This window comes from Haemorhous mexicanus, chromosome Z, assembly GCF_027477595.1.
Source record: "Haemorhous mexicanus isolate bHaeMex1 chromosome Z, bHaeMex1.pri, whole genome shotgun sequence".
In the NCBI taxonomy this organism is placed as follows: domain Eukaryota; kingdom Metazoa; phylum Chordata; class Aves; order Passeriformes; family Fringillidae; genus Haemorhous; species Haemorhous mexicanus.
In genome coordinates, this window is record NC_082381.1 from 61,315,155 (window position 1) to 61,337,895 (window position 22,741).

General features: G+C 37.6%; 1 protein-coding gene across 1 annotated transcript; it reads left to right on the forward strand.

The window, feature by feature from the left end:
* Nucleotides 1-19,386: 19,386 nt before the first annotated feature.
* Nucleotides 19,387-22,485, forward strand: LOC132341806 (relaxin-3-like). Its single transcript, XM_059873859.1, has 2 exons — nt 19,387-19,669; nt 21,824-22,485. Exons 1-2 carry the CDS (start codon nt 19,453-19,455, stop codon nt 22,189-22,191), a joined length of 585 nt encoding a protein of 194 aa, XP_059729842.1. The 5' UTR covers nt 19,387-19,452; the 3' UTR covers nt 22,192-22,485.
* The last annotated feature ends 256 nt before the right edge of the window (nt 22,486-22,741 follow it).

The window sequence follows — 22,741 nt, forward strand, 5'->3', positions numbered from 1 at the left end:
TGGACCTCATAAGCCTATTGTTTGTTCTTGGTAGGGACTTGAATCTTGTGCATGTCCTGGTCCTTTATTCTGGGACTCTTTTTGAGCAATGAACTATAAGTAGAAATGAAAAAGAGAGTATAAAAAGTATGAGTAAGGGCAGGAGAGAGATGACATCTCTTTCATTTAAAGAGGATTATATTTACAAATACAATTTTGGGGTTCTGTTGGGGTTTTTTTTCCCTTAATAAATTCAATTAGCTCATTACTCAGTTAACATGCTATCAATTATTTATCAGTTGTCCTTAAACTGAAATGGTGCTTAAAGTGCATATGTGTGCTATGTTTTGACTCTAGGCAGGAAAAATGGCTAATGTTAAAATGCCAATGAGTTTCTGAACAAGAATTTTTTTTTCATGCTTCTTCTCTTTCATTGATAAAAAAGGAAAGTACTGACACAGGTTTCTGCAGTTCTTCCTGAGCCTAATAAAACTTTTTGTGATGACATTTTTCCATCTACCAATTTGTCACCTTATCTTTGTTAGTAAAAGATCAACCACCTCTATGATGATACCTGAAAAATTTAATTTCTCAATGTCTCAGACACTGAGTCATTTTCTTCAGGGTTTTGTAAATCCCTAACCTTTTCCTCCCCAAAGTTTTCAGTGAAATTTAGTCAAAAGGACTTTTTTTTAATTCTAGTAAAATGAAACCAATTGTTCCCGTTCTTTCTTGTGAAGTAAAATGTAAGCAAGTTTTGCCTTTCCTGATTACTACCATCTGTTTCCCTTTGGGGTGGGAAATAGCTAGATTTGTTTTCTATTGACAAGATACTAGTAGCGCTTACGACATCACTAATGCATTTGTCTTGAAGCCTTACATAAATTGTTTTGCCCCTTAGGTGATCTGGGCTTAATTCTGGGAAATAAATGCTCTCTGGTAACAATTCTATATCCTTATTAGTTTCTGCTCATCAAATGGAACAGAACAAGATAAATGATACCTGTACTAAGGAAGATTAGAACCATCTGTCTTGCAGGGAAAAAGCCAGTTTGGTTGGTATTAGCTGACAGATTGTATACTTTGCCTGATCACTGTAAAGAAACAAACGAAGTGGTTAACAAAGAGCAGATTTTAATAGCTATTTCTAATATGTAATGACTACCAGCAAAAGATGCAAAACAGACTGGTTGCTGCACTAGTAGTGAGACAAATATTAATTAAATTGATTCAGTTGAATCAATTATACCAGCATTTTGGGTGGGCAATATCTCTGACTATAACATATCATTATGAACACAGCTTGCAAATTTTGTCTTGCTTGGAAGTGCACCTCGAGCTTACCTTTATATGTTTAGTCTCAATTTGTTGGAGGAAGTTAACTGGCTTCAAAGAAAAAATGCTTTCTGAAGCTGCTTCCTGTGGCACAACAAATTTACCACAGATCCTTTCCTCTTAGCAGAGCAAACCTATCATTTTAGTCTTTTGTTAAGTCCACTGAAGTAAAATTTAGTCTTTTACTTGCTTTCTATGAAATACTATTTCCTGAATGTTAAGTTTGGGGGGGGGGGGGGGGGGGGGGGGGGGGGGAGGAGGAAGCTCTTACTTAGTTATTAGTCAGATATTGAAATTACTTGATTTTGTAACATTAACTCTTTGTTTTATATACCTTGATCTATTTTACTATTCCTTCAACATTGATACCTGCTTTTTACATAACTGGCTATTCAATGACTTTGATTTGTCTCTATAAAGCTTGTATAAAACTTCTGAGAATTCTGAACACTGGTAACAGTATCTTAAAACTTCACTTACTTTTGTTGATAAGATTATTAAATGCAGGTGGTGGATGCCCTTCTGCACTCTGCTGCATGTTTGTTGCCTAAAAGCCACACAGAAGAAAAATAAGAATGCTGGGTTACTGCCAAGAAATTTTACCTTCATGCTTTGCCCATTAGATTGAGTCTGTCCTTTGTGCAGCACAAAATCTCACATGGATTTAAGGGCTTTTGATATTATTTCTTCTTTATAAAGAGTACAATTTCAGTACCTTATTGACAATAAAACGAATATAAAGGATTTGGTGCTAATAACATGAAGGTCATAGGTTCAATCCATGTCCATTCAGTTAAGGGCTGGAACTCGATCCTGGTGGGTCCCTTCCGACTCAAAATATTTTGTGATTCTGTGTGATTTTTTTTTCCAGTGCTGTTTACATTCTGGCATGTGGCTAATACTAATATTGTGAGACCCTTTTCTTTTTCTGATAACTCTTTGCTTGTAAATAATTTGTAATCTCTATTTGCATGGGGAAGTTTTAAAAATTAAGTTTTCTTTTTAAAGTGCAGTTTCTTGCAGTGCTAATAATTTTAATTGCTCTGGGTACTTGATGTGAAAAATATCTGCAAACAAGCTTTGAAGCAGCAGGATAAAACATTTGGGTCTGACATATTTCAAATGTTTGATCTAGAGGCCCATTTCCTGAGATGTCTGTGGGCATGCTAGTCATAGAAACAAGCAGACACTGCATAATTATTTTAAGTTGTCATCTCTGGATTGCACTCTGGTGGCTTACAATGGAGGTGCAGAGATAGGTATCACTATTCTATTTTTCATTCATTTTTGCCAAAGAACCATTTGCAGCAGCTTCTTGTTTTACCTATTGATTAGAAAGAAGGACACCAAGGATAAGTCACGTGAGCTTTTAATCTTTCATCTACTGATGAAATGCCACATGTAGCTGTACTATTTGCACACTAACTTTCATACATATTTTGAAAGGGATTTGCAGTGTGATTGTCATTTTTTTAATAACTTTAGCCTTATTTTTTATTACAGCTCTGAGTCCTCAGAAGTTAGAAGTTAGTACTTTTTCAAATAATGTTTTCAGAGTGTCTGAACACTGAAAAACTCCAAGTGAAAATAACCTATTATAGGCAGAGTAGTCATGGCCTATAAGAGATGTATTAACCTGTGATAAAACTGGAGTACTCTTTTACATAAGTGTAAGGGTATCCCAAAAGTTTCTTCAAGTTTCAGTTTTCTTAGATTTATATACTGGGTTTCAGAACTTAAGTAGAGATGGTGTTTATCTGATTATTTCTTATAAGGTAGTTAATTCCTTTCCTGTCCAAATACCTGTTTACCAGGACATCAGTATAATTATGTCTTAATGATAATGACATGAAATATGTTCTCTATAGGTTTACTGCCATGACTGCTCTCAAGCTAAGTGTTTGTTCAGCCCAGTATTTTAGATAGTTTGGGTAAAAGAGCATATCTCCCAGGAGAGCCATTAAGCATATTGGGTTGCAAACTGAGTCTTCATTGAGGGGCGATTACTGTCTCTTCCTCTGCATAGACACTTAGACTCACACTAAATACACCACTGAAATAATATTTAATACATGTGGGCAGTGAAGAAGAGAGCATTTCACACTGGCTCTGCTTTTCATTACTATTGAGTATTTGTACACCACCTTCCATTCCGTTTGGGGGTACAAAACCAAAGTAGCATCCATTCCATCTAGACATGGAAGAGAGAAAACAAGCTGAGAGTCTAAAGTATGAGAAATTTCTAGTCTAGTGAAGATGTGACTTGTAATCCAGAGAGGGTTTTTTTTTCAAGTTGTCAAAGTCAATTAAATTATTTCAGATGAGAATTTTCTCCCACTGGATTTTAATCAATTAAATGATGGTGTAAATGCTCTTTTGTGTGGTTTGACATCATTGGGGCAGTCTGAAGAATAATCAGTAGAAATGATAAGGATGGTTACCACTGACTAGTTTATTAGCATTATCAGTTTCCCAGTAACTGACCTTTTCCCTCTGTGCCTCACTTCTCTTCATCTGTCATGATTCATTTTGTAACATTGATTTCCTTTTACTCTAACAGTTTCTGTGTGACAGGCTTCAAAATCCCAATCAGCCCTTACAGTTGCTCACACAGTGCTGAGAAACTACTAGCTGTATTTAAAGAAAAAATGGGAAAGTTATTTCTAATTGGGCCCTCTTGAGAGTGTTATAAAATTTAAAATGTCACTTGCTACTCGTACCCATTTATTTTGAAATACTACACTTAATTTTTAAAATTATGCAATCAATATTTTTGCCAATATGGAAGTTGCTATTGACACTTTTTTATTATTATGTTAACCGTGTCTATAAAATCATGGTCTGATTGTTACAGGATGCAAGTAATTGAAAAGCATGCTGTGATGTGCACCCATGCATCCACATTACAGCTTCAGCTCTCTTGTGCTATGCACAGCAACTTGGCTAGGAATATTACAGTATCTCTCTTCCTCCTGTTCTAAAGCTACCCTTCAGATCCTTTATCTGTAGTTTTTAGTGCAAGTATAGTCACCTAAGTCATTCCTATTGAAGTTTTTATGGCTGTGTAGATGGGCCATTTGTGTACTTAAAATGAAGTGGAATTTGTTCCCTAAGACAATGGCACTTGGATGGAGAATGGTTGTTCACCTGATATGTGTGATGTGCACCTGTGGCTTGTTTTCTTAATAATCAGCTTCTCCCATCAGTAAGACTTTTCTTAATAAAATACAGCCCATCTCTTCTAAGTCTGAATGACATACATTTTTTGTCTTGTTACCTATAAAATTCTATAAAATGTTTTGCAGTAAAAATGAATACCTACTGTTCTTAATTCTGACTTCTGTTCTGCCATAATGAGAAAAGAAGTAATCTTAAAAATTACTGTAAAGTAAGTCCTAAGACAGTAGGACTTGGTGTTTTTCATAAAATCTGCATGTTAATGGATCAAAAGTCTTTCACTATCCCAGTGTGACTGACATTTTCAATAGAACACATGCGGAGGAAAATAAGACGCAGTTACTAAGAAATTAACAGCTGAAAATGGGATATTGATTTAAACTGCAGTCAAACATGGTTTGGTTTTCTTTCATCTAATTTTGAGTCATTTTTTTTGGTAGACTTCTGATTCATTTCCTATATACATGTTTTCAAATCATATGTTTTCAAATCATATGTTGAAAACATATGTTTTCAAGACCTTAAGGTCTTTAGGCAGTCACTTAATGCACTGGTTTTTTGCCTTAAGGTCTACCACAATCTAGTTGTTCGCCAGTTTAAGACCAGCACGTCATGATATCTTGATCATTCAAAACTACTCGAGCTCCAGGTATTCATTTAAGATTGGCATGTTAAATGAATAAGCATAAGGATATTGCAGATGAATTGTTTTAATTTTTAAAAGACTTGTTTAGAGGAGTTGCCTGAGTGCCCATGGTGTTTCATTTTGACACTTAGAGCATCCAAAATTTATTTAAAGGTATATACTCTTTTACAGTCAAGCTTTTAAACCTATTTAACTGATCACATCTCAGGTCTGGACATGCCAAAGCAGTATTTGATTGCACACGATAGGCAGGTGCCCTGCCTTTTGTCTGCTTTATCAGAATATGCCAGAGAGGTGCTCCCTTTTGTGCTACACAGTGGCTACAGAGCTCCCTGAAAATGGCTCAGGTGTACTCCAGACTGGTTTTTCTACAGTAATTCTGGTAAGTTTAAGTCATGAGATGAAAAACTATTTAGTAAGACAACTTTGGCCATAAGTTGTTTCTCAGTTTTTCCTTTTCCTTAAGGAGAGTTTGAAATCCAGTGGAGTCAGTGTGGAATTGCCCTGGAACACTTAGAACACTTAGACTAAATCTCTTAATTACTCAGATTCCTGTTGTAATCCTAACAGCTACAACACTGTAGTCTTTTGTTTCGCTGTAATCTATAGTTTCATTTGCAAAATGAAACTATAACAAGTAACCAAACTGATCTTGGAAATGGAAAGCATAAACGAAGATTTTTTTGGAATAAAGGAGTACTGAACAAAGGGAACTCCTGGCATTTGAGAGATGTAATTCTGGGTTTGGCATAAAACCACATAGATTCAAAAGGGTTTTGGAGCATGTATTCACGTATTGTTACTAAGTTTTCTCTGTATAAATTGTGACTAAATAAAAATTGGTTTACAAATCTCAGCATCAGTACTGTAGCTTATTTAGGATCCCCAAGCTCATCTCAGGGCTTTCTTGGTGCTACATTGTAAGTTTATGGACAAAATAGGTCTTATGAACTATTCATTGTAATATCATAAAACTTCTGTAATAGAAAGAATTAAATTATTCTTTTAGCCAAATGTCACTAGACCTACTTTTTCTGCCTTCTGTGGATTAGTATTCCTCTGAAATCATTGTTTCTTGGCTGTCACATTTTGCCATTTACAAAGAAAAACTTCCCTTCAATATATAGCTCTTTTTTTAAAAGAAATTAATTTAAATACAGTATTGTGTTTCATCTGGTTTAAGTTTTACATCTACTTAGAAGAAGTTTTCTCAAAGAAAATGAACTACAGGCATTTTTCTAAGCATTTCATTTCACCACTTGTTTTTTGATGGAGAAAGTTGAGGGTTGTTTCACTCAAGTGAAAGAAAAAAGATCCAGTTAGAAAAGAATATGAAAAATGTTTGATAATGTTATCTGGCTGCTGTCTATAATATAGAAAAGAAGTTGTTTTCAATTATTGTAGGTTATTTATGTGAGCTACTTGTAGATATACATGAAAGTACCCTTGGGCTTCTGGAATTTGATATGACAGTCTCCTGCAGCATGGTGTTTGTTAGACTTTATTGTTTGTGACTTATCTTTTTCTTTCGGCACAAGAGCTGTCAAAGTATAACAAGTGTGAGGGGGTTTTTTGTTGGGTTTTTTCCAGGGTTTTTTTGTGTGTATTTGTTTTTAAAGTAATCATGTTAAGATCCTTTAGTTTACTTTTGTAAGTTTGAACTTACAGCCTTCTTTTTATGCCATACTTATTTCTAAACACTGTGCATGTTAAACTGTCTGTTTTTCTTCTTCTCCATTGTTCCCTTTTAGCAAAACCTATATTTCATCAGCATATCCTTGTCCCACATCCTTACCATGTGCTTCTTCAAATTGAAGCTCATTTAGGGTAATACTGTGCATCTTGGAAGCACAGGTCCTTATCTGTGCTGACAGGCAAACAAAGGATCCCTTAATATTTTTCACATATGTGGAAACTACACCTATAATCACACTGAAGATGAAATTAAGTCATTAAATGGATATTATATGTCATTATTTTATCTTATCACGTCAGCCCTCAGCAATTTACCAGGCTTAGAATATTTGGGACCAAAATGGATGTAATTAATGGGCAGTGTACTTGTTTATTTTACAATTTCCAACTGTCTTGTAGGTGACAAAATAAAATATAATTATTTTGATATTTTATTAAGTGGTTTGTCAGCCATTATATAATTACTTCTTCTGAAAAAAAAAGAAAACCAAAACAAAGCAATCTGAAAATTATGGCTATCAGAAAGGTAAAGCCTGTTGATATTTTTTGTGAGAACAACAATTGCAGTGTAAGTCTTAAGGAAAGAGAAACAGATGAAATAGTACTGTGAGACTATAGTGAATGTTGTTTTTCCTACTATGTAGAATTATATGTAATTAGATCTGTCCTTTTTTCATTATGCTGTCTCAAAATTATTTCTACCGATCTAGGTACTGAATGAACTTGTAAATAAGATAGCAAGATCAACATAGTCTGAAGAAATAATTAGTAACAATTTAACAGAAATTGTTCTGTTCAGGCTAAATCAATAGTAATGGAGATGAATAAATGGGTGGAAACCTTAAGTAATTACAAATCCTTTAAATTATTCTTGAATTAGAAAGCAGGAGAAAAGAACATATTTAATTACTTTTAGAGATTCATTAGAAGAGAACTTTCTGAATTCAGTCTTTGTTCTTTCTTCCCTAGAATACACTCATTTAGGCAGCTGGTATTGTGTTTCCTGTACCTTATTGAACTTCTCATCCAGCTTGGTTAGCTGGCCTAGGCATACAAACCCAGGTATTCAATTTTTTCCCCAGAAGATGAGTTATAAACATTGCTGTGAAGAAGACTTCTTGTTCTGTTAACTAACTTCTCCACTTTGGTTTCAGACTGCTTATTTTTGGCACAATTATTATTTTTTCATCACTCTAAAAAGGAAATTTTTTTTGTGTTCTGTACAGTTGAGGGGAACTTCTGAGAAATATTGAATTTACCCTACTTAATGAAAATGTAATGGTAGGTTTAAATGGGGCATGTAACTAAAAAAAAAAAAAAAATCTAATAGTCTGCATTTTTATTCTTCTGTACCATAGAAAGTTCTTGGACATGTGAATATATTGACTATATTGTACTTTTTAAGTGTTTTTTATTTTAGTTATAGAAGTATTTCCTTATGGACTTTTGATATATATTTATTATCTAGAAAATATCTCTTGTCTTCACAATGCTCTTCTATATTTGTAACTGTGGTGTTGCAGAAGAGTTATGAGCTTTATGATGCATCATGAGGAAGAAGAAATCCTCAAAGGGCAAAGAGGTGTCAAGATTGACTCTAAAATTATTACAGCTAAATTAGAATTAAGCAGAATGATTTGGGAAAGCAGGTACTCTATGAATCAGCATGGAAATGCAAAGGTCAGAGAATCTTAATCAAGAGAGTCCTGCTGAGACTTGGGTCCTGCTCAAAACCTAACACTGTGATTTTGGTTGTCTGGACCTTGAGAAGCACAATTAGAAAGATTCTGCATAAAAGCATTTGCTAAGTGACCTAAATGTGTTTTTGGTAAAAACTATTACTGAACAAGGCCATTCTCAATCAAAAGCCATGAAAGATTGCCTTCTTAGTGTTTTGGATTTTAGACCACTGAGAGATTGAGTCAATCTTTAAAATAAATGGATGATTAGATTTGTTTAACCTGTTTCCCTTCTTTGCTGGAAAGGCAACTAGCACTGCAGAACCTGATGAGAAGAGACAAATAGCCATGCAGATTGCTTGTACACAAGAATTTCTCAAATATTTTGGGACCTTTTTTGGACACTTACTGCTGTAGTTTTAACAACTGGGTATGAAGTTTATTCCCTAACATAAAATATAAGTATATTACATTAGAGATTTTTAGAAGGATACACAAGTCCTAGACAGTCAAGGTCAGCCTAGAGTAACAGTGCTGATGTGCTGAATATCCTAAATAATTTTTTCTTGCACAGAGCAGTAAAAAGGAAGAACCCAGCAGTTTTACTGCCAATACTTCCCTTATGCTTTGTATTTTCCTATCAGTATGATATGGGCTATGGGACACTGTTGCAACGGATTAAGGGTATGTAAGTCTGTCCTGTTCTCACAGAGAACCAAGCTTCAGATAACCTGTTAGGTTGGTTTTTTTTAATGGCTGGGAGAAATCTTGTAATAGATATTTGATGCTTTTTTTGACAGAAATATTATGTCTCATTTTTTCCTTCTGTTGAAATCAGCTATTTTGCTAGTCAAGGGTACTCATTTCTTTTCAGTTAAGACTGTAATTTTCTCTTCTTGTTTCAAAATATTTGAATGCTAAGGTTATAAAAGCACTGATGTAAGACTTGGATATTTGGGAGAAATGACAGATGTAGTGACTTACTTCTGTATTCCACTCTGCTGCTGGCTTTTTGGGGAAAGGGTTAGGGATTACAATATAAAGGAACAGAGACATGAATCATGGCCTTACACCTTCATGACCAAACACAGTCATCGGGTGACGATCTTACTGCAGTGTCCTGCTGAGACTGAAGAAGGGTGAGTCCTGGAAAGTGCAGTCTTGCCTCATAGCTGTCCCTTGTCTATGTGATTAAATTATATACATTGTGTTGAAGTTTATGGAGATGCATTTATGTTAACTCTGATTCCTAGAGAAGGAGACTGGCTCAGTGAGTGTAGACTGCAAGTGAAAACAGCATCAGGCCATGGCTTGTCACCTTCACAAATTGACTTAGTTAACTAAGTCTAACTAATTGTCTTGTCTGCTACTGGCACAACCATATTGAAACAAATAAAAATCTACTCCAGCACTTAGTCTTTAGCCTCCAGATCTAACACTTAGGTTTGCTAACTCTGTGTGCTTCCTGGAAAATAGTGGTACGTTAATTAGACAAAATCTGCTGTAGTTCCTGCTGCATGCAGGTGCAAATACATTTCAGTGATGCAGTATTATATACCGGTGACCATTTCCCCAACAGCATTAAACAAACTTCTCTGGATTTTAATATGAAGTGTCAGCTAAGCATAGGGAAGAAGGGGTAGTTCTTAGAAATAAAAGTGTTGAAAAGGAGATTAGTACACACAGAGTAGAATTAGCACTTGGAATTTAGAATTTATATGTAATGTGTTTACTGTGTACCATGTGGTCCTGTATAGGTTGAAGAGGAGCAATGTGGTATCCTATTGCTTTCCAAATATGAAAAGTCATCTTAACCACTTCAGATCCATTAGGAGAACTTCAGCAGTATTCAAGGCTTGTGAAAATGTTTTCCAGAAGAGAAACTGTGGAACCAAAGAGAAAATAAAATTGAATATACCAAACTAGCTCTGTCTTTTCCAGTCTTTTTTTTCTAAGAGAAATGTGGTCCATTATAAACTCATGAAAGCATTTGATGTGGTATTACCTAAAGATTAAGGTAGCATGAAAGACATGGAAATTAGTAGACAGGTAAGCATGAGAGTAAAGAAATTATGTCAAATTTTGTGCTTGAAAAGGAAGGTTATGCTTCAGCAGGGTTGTTAACAATATTTCATAAGATTTGGTCTGGATCTTCATTTGCTTTATATTTTAAATTATGAGTAGGTTATCCTAATCAAATCTTTGGGTGACAAACAGAGAAGAAATAAACTGTAGTGCAAAAAGAACTGATGTTCTGAAGAAATGAGGCAACAAAATAGGATTCAATTTGATCATGTCAGCAAGAAACTAGGGATTAATAGGGATTTCTACCACCAGAGTTCATCAGATGGAAATGGTAGAAAAAGGGAAAACTTGAATGTTGATGATCACAGAGTGAGTATAATTCAATTGTGTGATGAAATTGAGTTAAGCAAAGTCTAGAAACATCAAGTGAGGTTTCCTAGTATCACGGCATGGTTGAGGTTGGAAGGAATCTCTGAAGGTTATCTGGTCCAAGCTCCCTGCTCAGACAGGATCATCCATAGCCAATTGCCCAGGAAAATGTCCAGAAGGTTTTTGAATATATCCAGGGATGCATATTTCATAACCTTAGTACAAACAGAGTACAGATGGGAAGGTGCAGGAAAATAATAACTCCTGTGGAAATTCACATGGAATTCAGATCACTTCTGGAAAGGGAATCTGTAATTATACTGAAGAGCTAAAACTATTAGGGAATGACAAGCTTCCTTGCAAGAAGAAAAAAAGTCATTAATTTGTTTAGCTTTTTAAAAAAGATGTGAGAGATTTGGGTCTACAGATCCTACTTACAGGATAGGATAAAGGAAAGTAAGAGAAGGAAATTAAACTAATTACCAATATCAGCACTAGATTAAAAGGAAATGGAATAGCCTGGATGAATCTGGTCTGGAAATCAGGTTCAGGAGTTCAATTTTATTTTATGATTAAAATTATGTAGTTGAAGAGAAGGTTTTATGACACAGTTGATCTGCAGCCACAATGCTTATTCTCAATGTTCAACTGATCCCCGTGTTCACGCCCATACCTTTGCAACCATTTCTCTGCTTGTCTATCTGTTCTGTTGGTGCATGCCATGCTTAATCTCTCTGGTGTAATAATGAATGTATACACCATTCCCGTTACTATTCTTTATTTAAAAGGCCTCTTTCTTCCAGGGTACACCTATCATCAAGCTCATAGCCAATTCCCTCTCCTAAAATAATCTGCAGTAATTTCTGTGCTGCATAGTGAACCTCGTATCTGAACTCACATAATGTCTGCATCTGCTGCCTTTCATCCTTTGGCATCATTTTATACCTCTGAAAGGTTTCATTGTTTCTCTTTCATTAGGCATTTTGTTTCCGATCTTGCTTACAGTTAATTTTTTCTTCTGTCTCTAGCCCACTTCACCAAAAATTATCTCATTATTTTAGTATTCTTCCACACTGAAATATCCAGCTCTATAGCTTGGGCTAATAAAAACCCAAAACTGAAGACATAGGGGGAAATACCTGTTTCTAGTTCTGCTTGTGCTGTTGGAAGGTCCTAAGTTTCCAGGGCTGTATATAATGACCTAATCTTTTGAGTATGTCAGGGTTACAGAACAGCTGTCAAACAATCTTTTCTAAACCTCTGAGGACACAAAGAATGAACCTGCTGTCTGTGTTCTTTGCCTTGCTGTTTTGCTTTTCCTCCTAGTCCAGGCACACACTGCTGGTGTTTTCTATGCAAATTATTAGAGGAGGGGATGGATTTTATGTCCAGCCTCTAATTGTACAGAACTTCCCCCCTCAGCATCGGAGCTCTGGCTGCCTTTTCTGAGATTTAGATAGCTGAGTCCTTGTGTCCTGAGCAGTCAGTGGGGCAACGTCCTCTAGTACATGTGAGGGACAGGCATAGAGATTTGTGTGTCTACATCCCTATCCCCAGGATCTCTTGCTATTTCATAATCAGATGCTATATGCAACTGACTGGTGTTGTGGGAGTGGTAACCAGTGTTGGATATTACTGATGGTCCCAGGCACTGCAGTACTATAAAAATTACAGCTGGGAGATGTCAGTGCTCAGACCTGTTTCATAGAATGACCGTAATCCTGACTGCACTGCAATATTCAGTCAGGCTGATCACACATAAATATAGTTTCAAACCACAGCTACAAGGATCATAAAGCTGGGACTTAAGGCATAGATAAACAAAATTGTTGGCCTTGTGCCAAATGGCATCAGCCAAAACAAATGCATTCTTTGCCTAATCTTCATCTCTTCTTATATCACAATCAGACCACCACAACCTATGTATGATGTTCAGTCTATATCTTTGTTTTTTGGATTCTCTGTCCTAGATGTTTTCATTCCAGCCTTACCCAGAGCATTCTGCACTCCACAACTTTTCACTGCTATGCTTCATGTTTAGGTAGCTGTCTTAGCAAAGCTTTTTGTGAGCAGTGGGCTTTGAGCAATGCTTCTTCAAGTCCTGTGCTGCCCACATTCTGACACCTTTTAGACTAGTCCTGAGGCACGAAGAAAGATTGTACCCAAATATGGTACAAATATGGTCACAATATGTGACACTGTGTACAAGTTTACTTGTTAAAGCTTATATACAACTTCAGGTGAATGTCTGATCCACTTTCTTCTCAGATTCCTAATTATCCCATCAGTCCAAAATTCCTTAGAGACAACTTTGCTCTTACATTGACATCAGCTTATTTATAAAATACATAGCTATGACTTGCTATTTTGCTAATGTGGTCCAAACAAGAATGGCTAAATCAGTTTCTTAAGTTTTTTTCCCTTCCTTGCTTTCTAGCTGTAAGACTGAGGAAATTTACCTTTTCTTTTTCTTTTATTTTCTTTTTTTTTCTTTTTTTCTTTTTCTTCTTTTTTTTTTTTTCCTTCTTTTTTTCTTTTTTTTAAGGTGAAGCAGAGAACATACTTGACACACAGACCACCTTGCTGGAATTGCCTAAAGGACCTCTGACATTTAAAGATTTGTAGAAAATCAGAATATCTCAGAGCAATTGCTTCATAGAAAATAGGAAGATGGTATTAAAGCTACATATCTGAAATATTATTATAATACTGCATTTTAACATAATTAAATAATTAAAATTTTGATAAGATTATGAGCTCTTATAAAAAAATTAATGGATTTTTAAAAATTAGTACTTTCTAAAGCAATTGGTTTCATATTATCTGTATCTCTTAAGAATAATCATTATTCTGTAGTATATTTTCCTTGATTAAAATGAAATATTGAATTTGCACTGTCTATTCAGAGTCTGAAAATAACGTTCACCTGTAGTAAAAAAGTCTGGTACTGACCAAACTCAGTATAACCAATAAAGATATGGTAATTGGTAGTTATAAGTTTGTATAAATATATAAAGAAATATATACAATTTTTAAATATATTTCAGGATACACAACTCAATTTGAAATCAGGAGCAGACAGTCAATTTCTTTGAAAAATAAGACACTTTTTATTTGTCATTTCTTTAGGCAGTGAACTCACCATCTCTGCTTCAAGTTCTGGAATAAACAGCTTTTATCAGAAGTAGGTTCAGAAGTAAACACATAACTTGCTAACTGTGTGTTTTACTGTTAGGGAAAACTGTGTTAGAGTATGAGCAGAGATAGCTTCTGAAGAAGAGGAAACAAATTATGTAGCTATTTCCTGAATCTTTTTCATGCTTGTTCGACATTCTGAAACTCAGGATAATTTGTTTTTTAATAATTGAAATCAGAGTTGCACAACTAAGATGAATATTAACTTAGGCTAACAGCAAGCAAAATTATTAATGTATGTTTTTGTAATGAGTAGATCCAAGTGACCTTACAAGTACTGAAAAACTGAGGGATTTTCTGCATGTCTTTAACATGGTATATCCTGAGAATATAGTTTTAGTATGCTTTAATGTTCTGATGTCACACTTGGAAAAATTGTTTCTGTATTGGAAATCTTGTTTAGAAACAGATTATTTTGTGTTTTGGATGGAAATTCTTCTAGCATTAATCTAATTGTGGAATGAAAAACAAATGCTCAAAAAGCATGAATTAAGCCAAAGTCTATACTGACAATTTGTTGATTTAAAAATTAAATTCCAGCTGGAGATAATGCCTCAAATATGATTTTGAAGACTACTTAACTAAACTTAGAATATTGCTACAATAAGACAGGCGAATATATAATGAAACAAAAGCTTCTCAATGCAGAAAGTAATAGCACAGTTTCCACAGTTTGACTTCTGAAAGTGCATTAACTTCTGCATTCCATCACTTCTGTAATTGGTTCTGTCCCCTCCATGTTAACAATGCATACAGTCTGTAACTGATCTCAAATGTGAGGTGTTTTAATGGTCAGTGTAATAAAATGAACACAAGTACTCCACTTTTTTGTTTTGCTTTGAATAACAGAGCATTTGCTACGTTTCCTCCATGTTCTGAAATCCACCTTCCTTTAATTTTGAAGAAGACTTGTATGTTTTGATATCTGTCACCTATTGGTACTCTTTCTTCCAAAAAAGAAAAACAATTGAACCAGCCTTTTTGGGTATTTCTATGTCACCATCTGTGCCTTTTAGCGCACATTTTAATCCTATGAAAGGCATTTTCACAAGAGAACAGTTTTAACAGACCATACAACAGTTTTTACTTATAAATCTTAGAAAATTAGGAAATACCCTAATTGTATCCACTCTCAATTAAAAATCAATATCTGTGTGCTTGTGACAGATTCCTGACTATGATGTTTGATCAAAAGCCAGTGTTAAAGGGAGCAAAATCATGGTCCAGGTAGCAGTTTTAGGGGATAACAGGGTAGCCATAATCCATCCAAACTAAATTTGATTTTTTTTCTCCTGAAGTTTGAACTTAGATCAATAATGTTAGTCTACTACAAGATTCCACACTAAAATGTGACAGAAATGGGGTAAGTATTACACAGTATCATGAAATACTGTGTAATACTTACACAAAATTTATCAAGGAAAATTATTGTGCCAAATTTATCAAGGAAAAGGCTCTAAGCAAGATGGTCTAACCCAGAAATAGATTTAGATGGGCTATATAGAATGTGCCAAAAATCATCAAGGGTTATTCACCTTTATTGTCCTTATTTTTTACTGTTTGTCTTGCTTTTGTTTTTTGAAAAATGCATAGTTTTGTTTTGAAGATGCTCAATCTTTGTTGCAGAGTTAGCTATTCTACTGCCAGTGCATTAGTCAAAATGCTTGCATGTGCTATGCGCAGTCATATCTGTGACATAGTGACAGATACAGAATAATTGAGTGGTATAACTTCCTTCAGAGGACAGCGACAGAAAACAGGGGCTTAGCAGTCACAAGGTTTACTTTGGGGAAATACATGTTTACAGCACAAGTTGCCCACGTTCATCATATTTGTTGTAGAAATAAATAGAGCGCCTAAAACATCCTGCTCCTTTCTGTCATTTGTGCCCAACTGGCCTCAGCTGTTAGACTTACTTTAATATATCACAACAACTGTCTTTGTTTCCATGAATCCCTGGGGAAAAAAAGGAGAGCAATTCCAGGGGGAGCCTGTTCTCGCCTGAAGGCACTACTCTTACCACCTTAATTCTGTTGGGTTTTTCTGGTTATTATGTCTGATAGCCATATATCCTGAATCAGTATCATTTGGAGCAGGATTGTTCTGGAAAAGGGAGAAGTCAGTCATTATTAGGATGCCAAAATTAAGCTGTTTGTGTTCTTGTAAGTATGAACCCAAGGGAGTGCATCCCACCTGCAAGCCACAAGTGCCTCCACCTCATTCTTGTTTATCTGGTTGTGATAGTATGTATGAGCATTGAGGAGAAACAAGCAAAGTTGCTTTGGAGAGTCTAGCTTGAGCCCCTTCCTTACAATAAGGAAAGTTAAAAATCACAGCCCCTTGCTACATGCTTTGGAGTTATTTTATTGCTGACTGCATGTCACTGCTTTTAAAAGAAAGGGAAAGCACTTATGTGGATGTATACAAACAAGATGGTTTCTGCATTATTATTTATTTTCTTAATCAGCCTTGGACTTCATTATGCAAAAATGCATGGATTTCTTAACTTTTTCAATTATGAGCTTTCTTAAGATTGAACTATTTTCTAAACTGCACAATGCTATAATGAAGGTAACTGGATAATGCTCATGCTTGGTCATCAATAACATTGATGCAGTGGTATTTCCCATTTGTTGCAGAATCCTGTATGGTACTAAGCAAACTTTAGAAATGCTGTAAATTCATGTTTGGACAGCTTTCAAAAACTAAATTTTCCTTGCAGCAGTGAACTGCATGAATTTGAAATAAAGTCTCTGGAAAATGTCTAATGAAACCAGTAAGTTTTTGTCTTACTGCTGATTTTCTTTGTCTGACGTTTGTGAGTCATGGGCAGAAGCCTTAAATTCAAGGTATTCAAGGCTATTGAGATATTGTTAAAGATATCTTTTTTTTAACCCCCAGTTTTCATGAAACCTCCTTTACCTTCTATAAACTTTGCTATTGCTCAACAGATTAATAATTTAGTGCAAGGAGATAAATAGTACAATTATCTTCACCTTTTTTAAAGAAATCAAAAGATAAAAAAATATTTGCATTGAGCCAGTACACTGGATGTAGTTGCCTTGAAACATTCTGTAGATCATGAATGGAAATTAGTTTCTTTGCTCTAGTGTTGTTTTTTCTTCTTTATAAAACAAACAGTAGGAAGTCATATAGTTACTTCAGATTTGTTAAATTTATATTATTAATCTTCTTCTGCATGTTTATTTTGAATAGTAGTTTTTCTAGTCACTCAGGAGGAACTATCCTCCTTGCCTTGTCCTGGTAGTGCTTTTTCACATTACTACAGCTTTTCAGACACTGAAAATAAATCTGTTGTCTAGAAGACTACCTAAAGTCCATGCAGAAGTCCACCTGATGTGATGGTATTTTCAGAAAAAGTCCATGAGACCACAAAACCAAGGTACTCTCTCAAAATTCAAGGTGTAATCACCCCTGCACAACTTCTGTCAGTAACAGTATAGTAGGTAAGACTTCAGCTGAGGGAGGAACAGATCAAGGAATTTCAGATTAGCAGACTCCACTTCTGCAGATTGCATCCTAGCAACATTCTGGATAATAGTGCCTACTGTTGAAGAGGTACTACTGTTTAAACACTTAAGACTGGACCAAAAAGAAAACTGTCTGGATTTTGGCTGGGAAGGTTTTAATTTTTAATTTGGCTGGGGTAGATTTTCATTTTTTCAGTGACTGCTATTGGTCTTTTGGATTTGTGCTGAACACATGGTTAATAATAGAGAGACGTTTTTGTTACTGCTGAACAGATAAGAGCCAAGGCCCTTTCTTGCTTTTGGTACTGCCACACTGGTGAGGGGACCAGGGGTGCTTGTGAGGAGATACAGCCAGGACAGATGACTCAAAATGACTAAAGGGATATCATGCTGGTATATGAAGTGGGGAGAAATGGAAGAAGGAGAAAGGAGGGTACATTTGGCGCCATGGCATTTGTCTTCCCAAGATGGCTGAATACCTATCTGCCCACAGGAAGCCCTGAATCAATTCCTATTTTTCTTTGTTTTTGTGTGCAGGTTTTGCTTTCCCTATGAAACTGCCATGACTTTCCTCACTTTTTTAATAAGTCTTTCCCCAGTCATAATGATGCAGGAATTAGTGAGTGGCTGTGTGGGGCTTGGTGGCAGGCTAGGGTTTTAAACACAACAACTTTGCTCACTATTTTAGCCCTCCACAACCTTGTTCTACATCCAGCTAACTGTAAAACACCCAAGTCCTCCTTCAAGAAGAGTGGAGTCTGTAACTTCTCTGCCAGCACAAGTGAATCTTACACTTTTTACACTAGTCTGTAGATGTATGTCTTCTCTGTGCTCTCCTTCTAGATTGAGTTTTGAGGGTTTTTTTAATATGACAACAATACTCAAAGGATTGAAAGCATAGCTTTCATGTGAAAGGATCTATAGACAACAGCTTCAAAGGATTTTAAGAGAGATTAACTTTTCTGGTTCTTCACAGTATGACTTATTATAAAAGGTTACAGCAAGCACTTCTTGTCCTGTTTTCCTGGGGGAAAAAACCAAAAAAACAACCAAGCCAACAAATCCAGAAGTAAAATTTACTTTCACAGATTGCATAGTTCTGTGTGGAGTCCAAAGACCACTACCCTGCTGGGTCCTATTTGGGAGACACAACAGATGTCGAGGTCCAAATCTCTAGGATGCCCACACTGGTATCTCTGACACTTGGGTGTCTATGGCTACCACTGAACTCAGGCCTCCAGTACAAGAAACCTGAGAGGAATCCAGGCTTTGAAATCCCCCTTCAAGTATCCACAGCTGAAGCAGTTCCTTGAAAGTGCATTTCCTTTGCTTCGTTTCTGTCTTTTTACGTCAGACAACATTTTTAGGACACAGATGTAGTTATGGAGAATCCAGAACTACAATGGAAAAAAACAGTCGAAATTAAGTTTTTCACGTTTTCAAAGCAAGACGAAGGGGCATTGGCACTGCTATCTGGCCACGAACAGGAACAGCTGAGGCCCAGAGCCGGCGTGTCTCCGGGAAGGTGTGGGCCGGGAGCCCGAGGAGGGAGGCCGAAGGTGAGGCACGGCGGCGTGAAGAGCCGGGACAGCTAGCAAGGACAGAAAAAAGGCAAAGCGCCGCCCGAGGGCTCCTCGACGGCTGGTTCAGGCACGGGGCCCGCCCGGCGGGAGACGACAGCCGCGGCACCGGCGAAGGGGAGGGGGCTCGGGGCCGGGGCCGGGCGGTGACTCAGCGCCGATCGCAGCGCATAAAAAGCCAGCGGCGGGCAGCGGCGGGGCTGGGCTGGCTGCGGCTGTCGGGGGCGTTGTGGCGGCCGTCGGGTCTGCTGGGGACGCGCCCGCGGGACGGGGACGGCGCGATGGGGCTGGCCAAGCTGCGACTGCTGTGCGCCGCCGTGGCACTGCTGTGTGCGGCACCGCCGGGGCATCGCGGCGCCGTGCTGCCTGCGGGCGAGGGGGACGGGTACGGGGTGAAGCTGTGCGGCCGCGAGTTCATCCGCGCCGTCATCTTCACCTGCGGCGGGTCCCGCTGGAAGCGGCTCTCCCTGCTGGCGGTGGAGCCGGCGCCCGCGGCCGGTGAGTGTCCCAGGAGCGAGCCCGAGGGGCAGGCGGCTGTCAGGGCGCTTCGCTCGCTGCCGAGCGACGGCCTGCGAGGGGGGCAGCAGGGAATGGGAGGGAATGGGGAAGGGCGAGCGCCCCGCGGCGCCTCTCGCTCCTCCCGCCCTAGCCGCTGAGGGAAGATCCCCGTCCCTCTCTTGCTTTCCCTCTAGATCCTAGCCGGCAGTTCCGACACTTTTGGAAGGACGCCCCGAGATTCAGAGGGAGAGGGACGGCAGGCGCTGGGGCGTTATTTGCCGGGATAATCCACAAAGTTTTTGGTCAGTTCGGAGATACCGCGCGGCTTACTGCGCAGGGCTGCCGGCTGCAGAGGAGCTTCTACTATAAATCCCACAAAATCACACTTTTCCCCTCTCTTGGCCATGTGGGGAGGTCTGATGCGCCCTGGGGAGCGGTGGGGAATGCCTGTCTCTACGGCTTCTCTCCCTTCCAAGGCTCCGTAATTCCTCGGGCGGCGGAACGAAGTGGGGCTCCTGCCGGGGTTTCCCTCCCGGACGGGATCCCTGAGGCCGCGCTGCCCGTCGGAGCTCCCGGGATGTGCGGGAGCGCCACGGACGGGGGATCGCGCGCGATGTTATCGCTCTCCGGTGCTTCTCTGCATCAAAGAGTTGGCACGTTGGGGAGCATGGACTCTGGTGCTCCGGGTTACAGTCTTCGCGCTATGTTCTCAAACTGCGGGAAATGTAACAGTAATTTTAAGTGATTACTCTAATTTATGTTGTTATTTTGAATACTGAAAAATAACGTTTTTTAAAAGGACAAAAGTTGTAATTATGACTAAAACGTGCAATGGAAGAGATTGTTTTCTTCTGATTAAACAGACTTTAGTGAAATAACCTAAGACTTCAGGCAGCTAATGAAGCCAGTATTCTCGGTTTTCTGGGAATTTTTGCCGCTTTTTTTATCCCCCAACGGGTTGAGTAAAAGATAAAAATAACCTTTGTAATTATAACAAATTACTTGCATGCAGCCTCTGTGGGGATTATGTCCTTTCCCAGCAAATTTTGCTTTTCTTTGTGTTAACAGCAGCTTCTGAGAACAACAGTCACTAAGGAGCCTCCACTTTGCTGCATGAAGTCTAACTAGAAGACTTCTCCATCCCAAAAGACTATTAAATGGCAGTCACTGTCTAATTACTAAAGTAGCTACAGCTACTTTTAGTTTTGCACAAACTCAGGCTGCTGTTCCATCTGAAATATAGGTTCTGTATACTAATTAGCCATATTTAAATAAATACAAAAGTTGCTGGATATTCTCATGTTCTTCCAGCTTTCTGAAACAAACAAAAAAAAAACAAAAACAAAAACAAAAACAAAAAAACCCCACCTATATTAACAGCATTAAAATCACAAGACAAAGACTCATTTTGGATTCTTTTAAAATTAAAACTTGAAGAAGCTGTTTTTCTGCACATTAGCTGAAGTAAGCAATGCCACTTGCCTTGCAGAAGTAAAATCAAGAGAAGCAGTGTAAGGTGAAAGGAAGTAGGGCTGTATTTTTGAGAACACTTTAGTCAGTGAGATGAAGCATGTCATAAGTAAATTCTGCAAGCCCCTGATATGCCTTGAGAAATGAAAGAAATTAGAGGAAAGCATCAGTTAAAAATAGCTGTAGAAAAAAGCAATCTAGGAATCAGTTTACATACAATCTTTGCTTATTTAGTCCTTCCTACGTTTGTCCTTCACATGATGCTACTTTCTGTGATTGTGCACAGGAGAGGGGGGGTCTGATCTAATTCATCCAACACAAGACATAGCTCTGTGGTGTTTCTGGATACATGCCTTTACAACAAAATTCTGTTTCTGTAGAAAAATTGAGACTTCTCCATCAATAACACTGCAGTTGTGACAGGATGTCTTTACTTCAGTTACAGTTGTTTCTGTGCCCTCTGCATGTCTAACAGGAGGTATAGACTTTAAGATGTAGATTCTGCTAAAAGTAAGCTACAAGTAAGTCATGGTGTGGAGACTCTCAATGACTGACAGTTCTCCTACATAATAGTGTTTCACTTATTACTAACTGAATGGGTTTTTTTTGCTATTTCTTAGAGCTGTGTAATCCTTTTGATGCTCCTATAGTCTGAATTTAAGATAAGTCTTCTCTTTAAAACAGATTCTGCACAAACAACAAGTAACAAACTACTGGGAAGCTTCAACCTGCAATCAGTTTTGGATCCTGAAGTGGAGCAGATGCAGAGAAGCAGCCCATTTCTTGGATGGGAGATGTTTAAGGACTTGTATAGTTTAAATTACTATAATGAATATGTACCTGTGGCAGGTGACTTAAAAAAACTTGTTCGCCAGGTAGAGGAAGCTGTTCAGAAGGACAGGGGGGGAACGGGAAATGCAAATCCTGTGGAATCAAGCAGCTATATTTGGGCCAGGTATCCCAGAAGAAAACGGGAGTCTCTGGGTTTGGCAGGAATGTGTTGCAAATGGGGCTGTACAAAAGCTGAAATTAGTACTATATGCAGAGTTTAAAATCCTCTCTACACTTATGCATGAAATCAGTGTTTGTTGCAGTACTACTTGATTGATTACTTCATGGAGAAAGAAGACTCTTGCTGTATTTTATCTTGTCTATATGTGCCAGTCAATATAACTGGTTTTCTTTAAAAAATAACCCAAAACAACAAAACAAACAAAACATAAATGTAATTGCAATGAGTTTGTTTTGCTGCAGTAACTTCTAATCTATATTTTTTACTAAGTCTTTTCATTTTAATGTTGAGCCTTTACACTTATATTACGAATGTATTATATCTTTGTAACACTTTAAGAAGAACTTCAATATTTCAATAAAATGTAATTATACTAAGTGTTGCCAAATTATTGTTCCTCTGTCAAAGTAATGAATATAGAATCATAGAGTGGCTTTTGTTGGAAGGGACCTTAAAGATCACCTAGTTTCATTGCCACTGACACAGGCAGAGACACCTTCCCCTGGATGAGGGTGTCCATCCAACCTTGGCCTTTAATACTGCCAGGGATGGGGCATCCACAGCTTCTCTGGGCAATCTGTCCCAGAGTC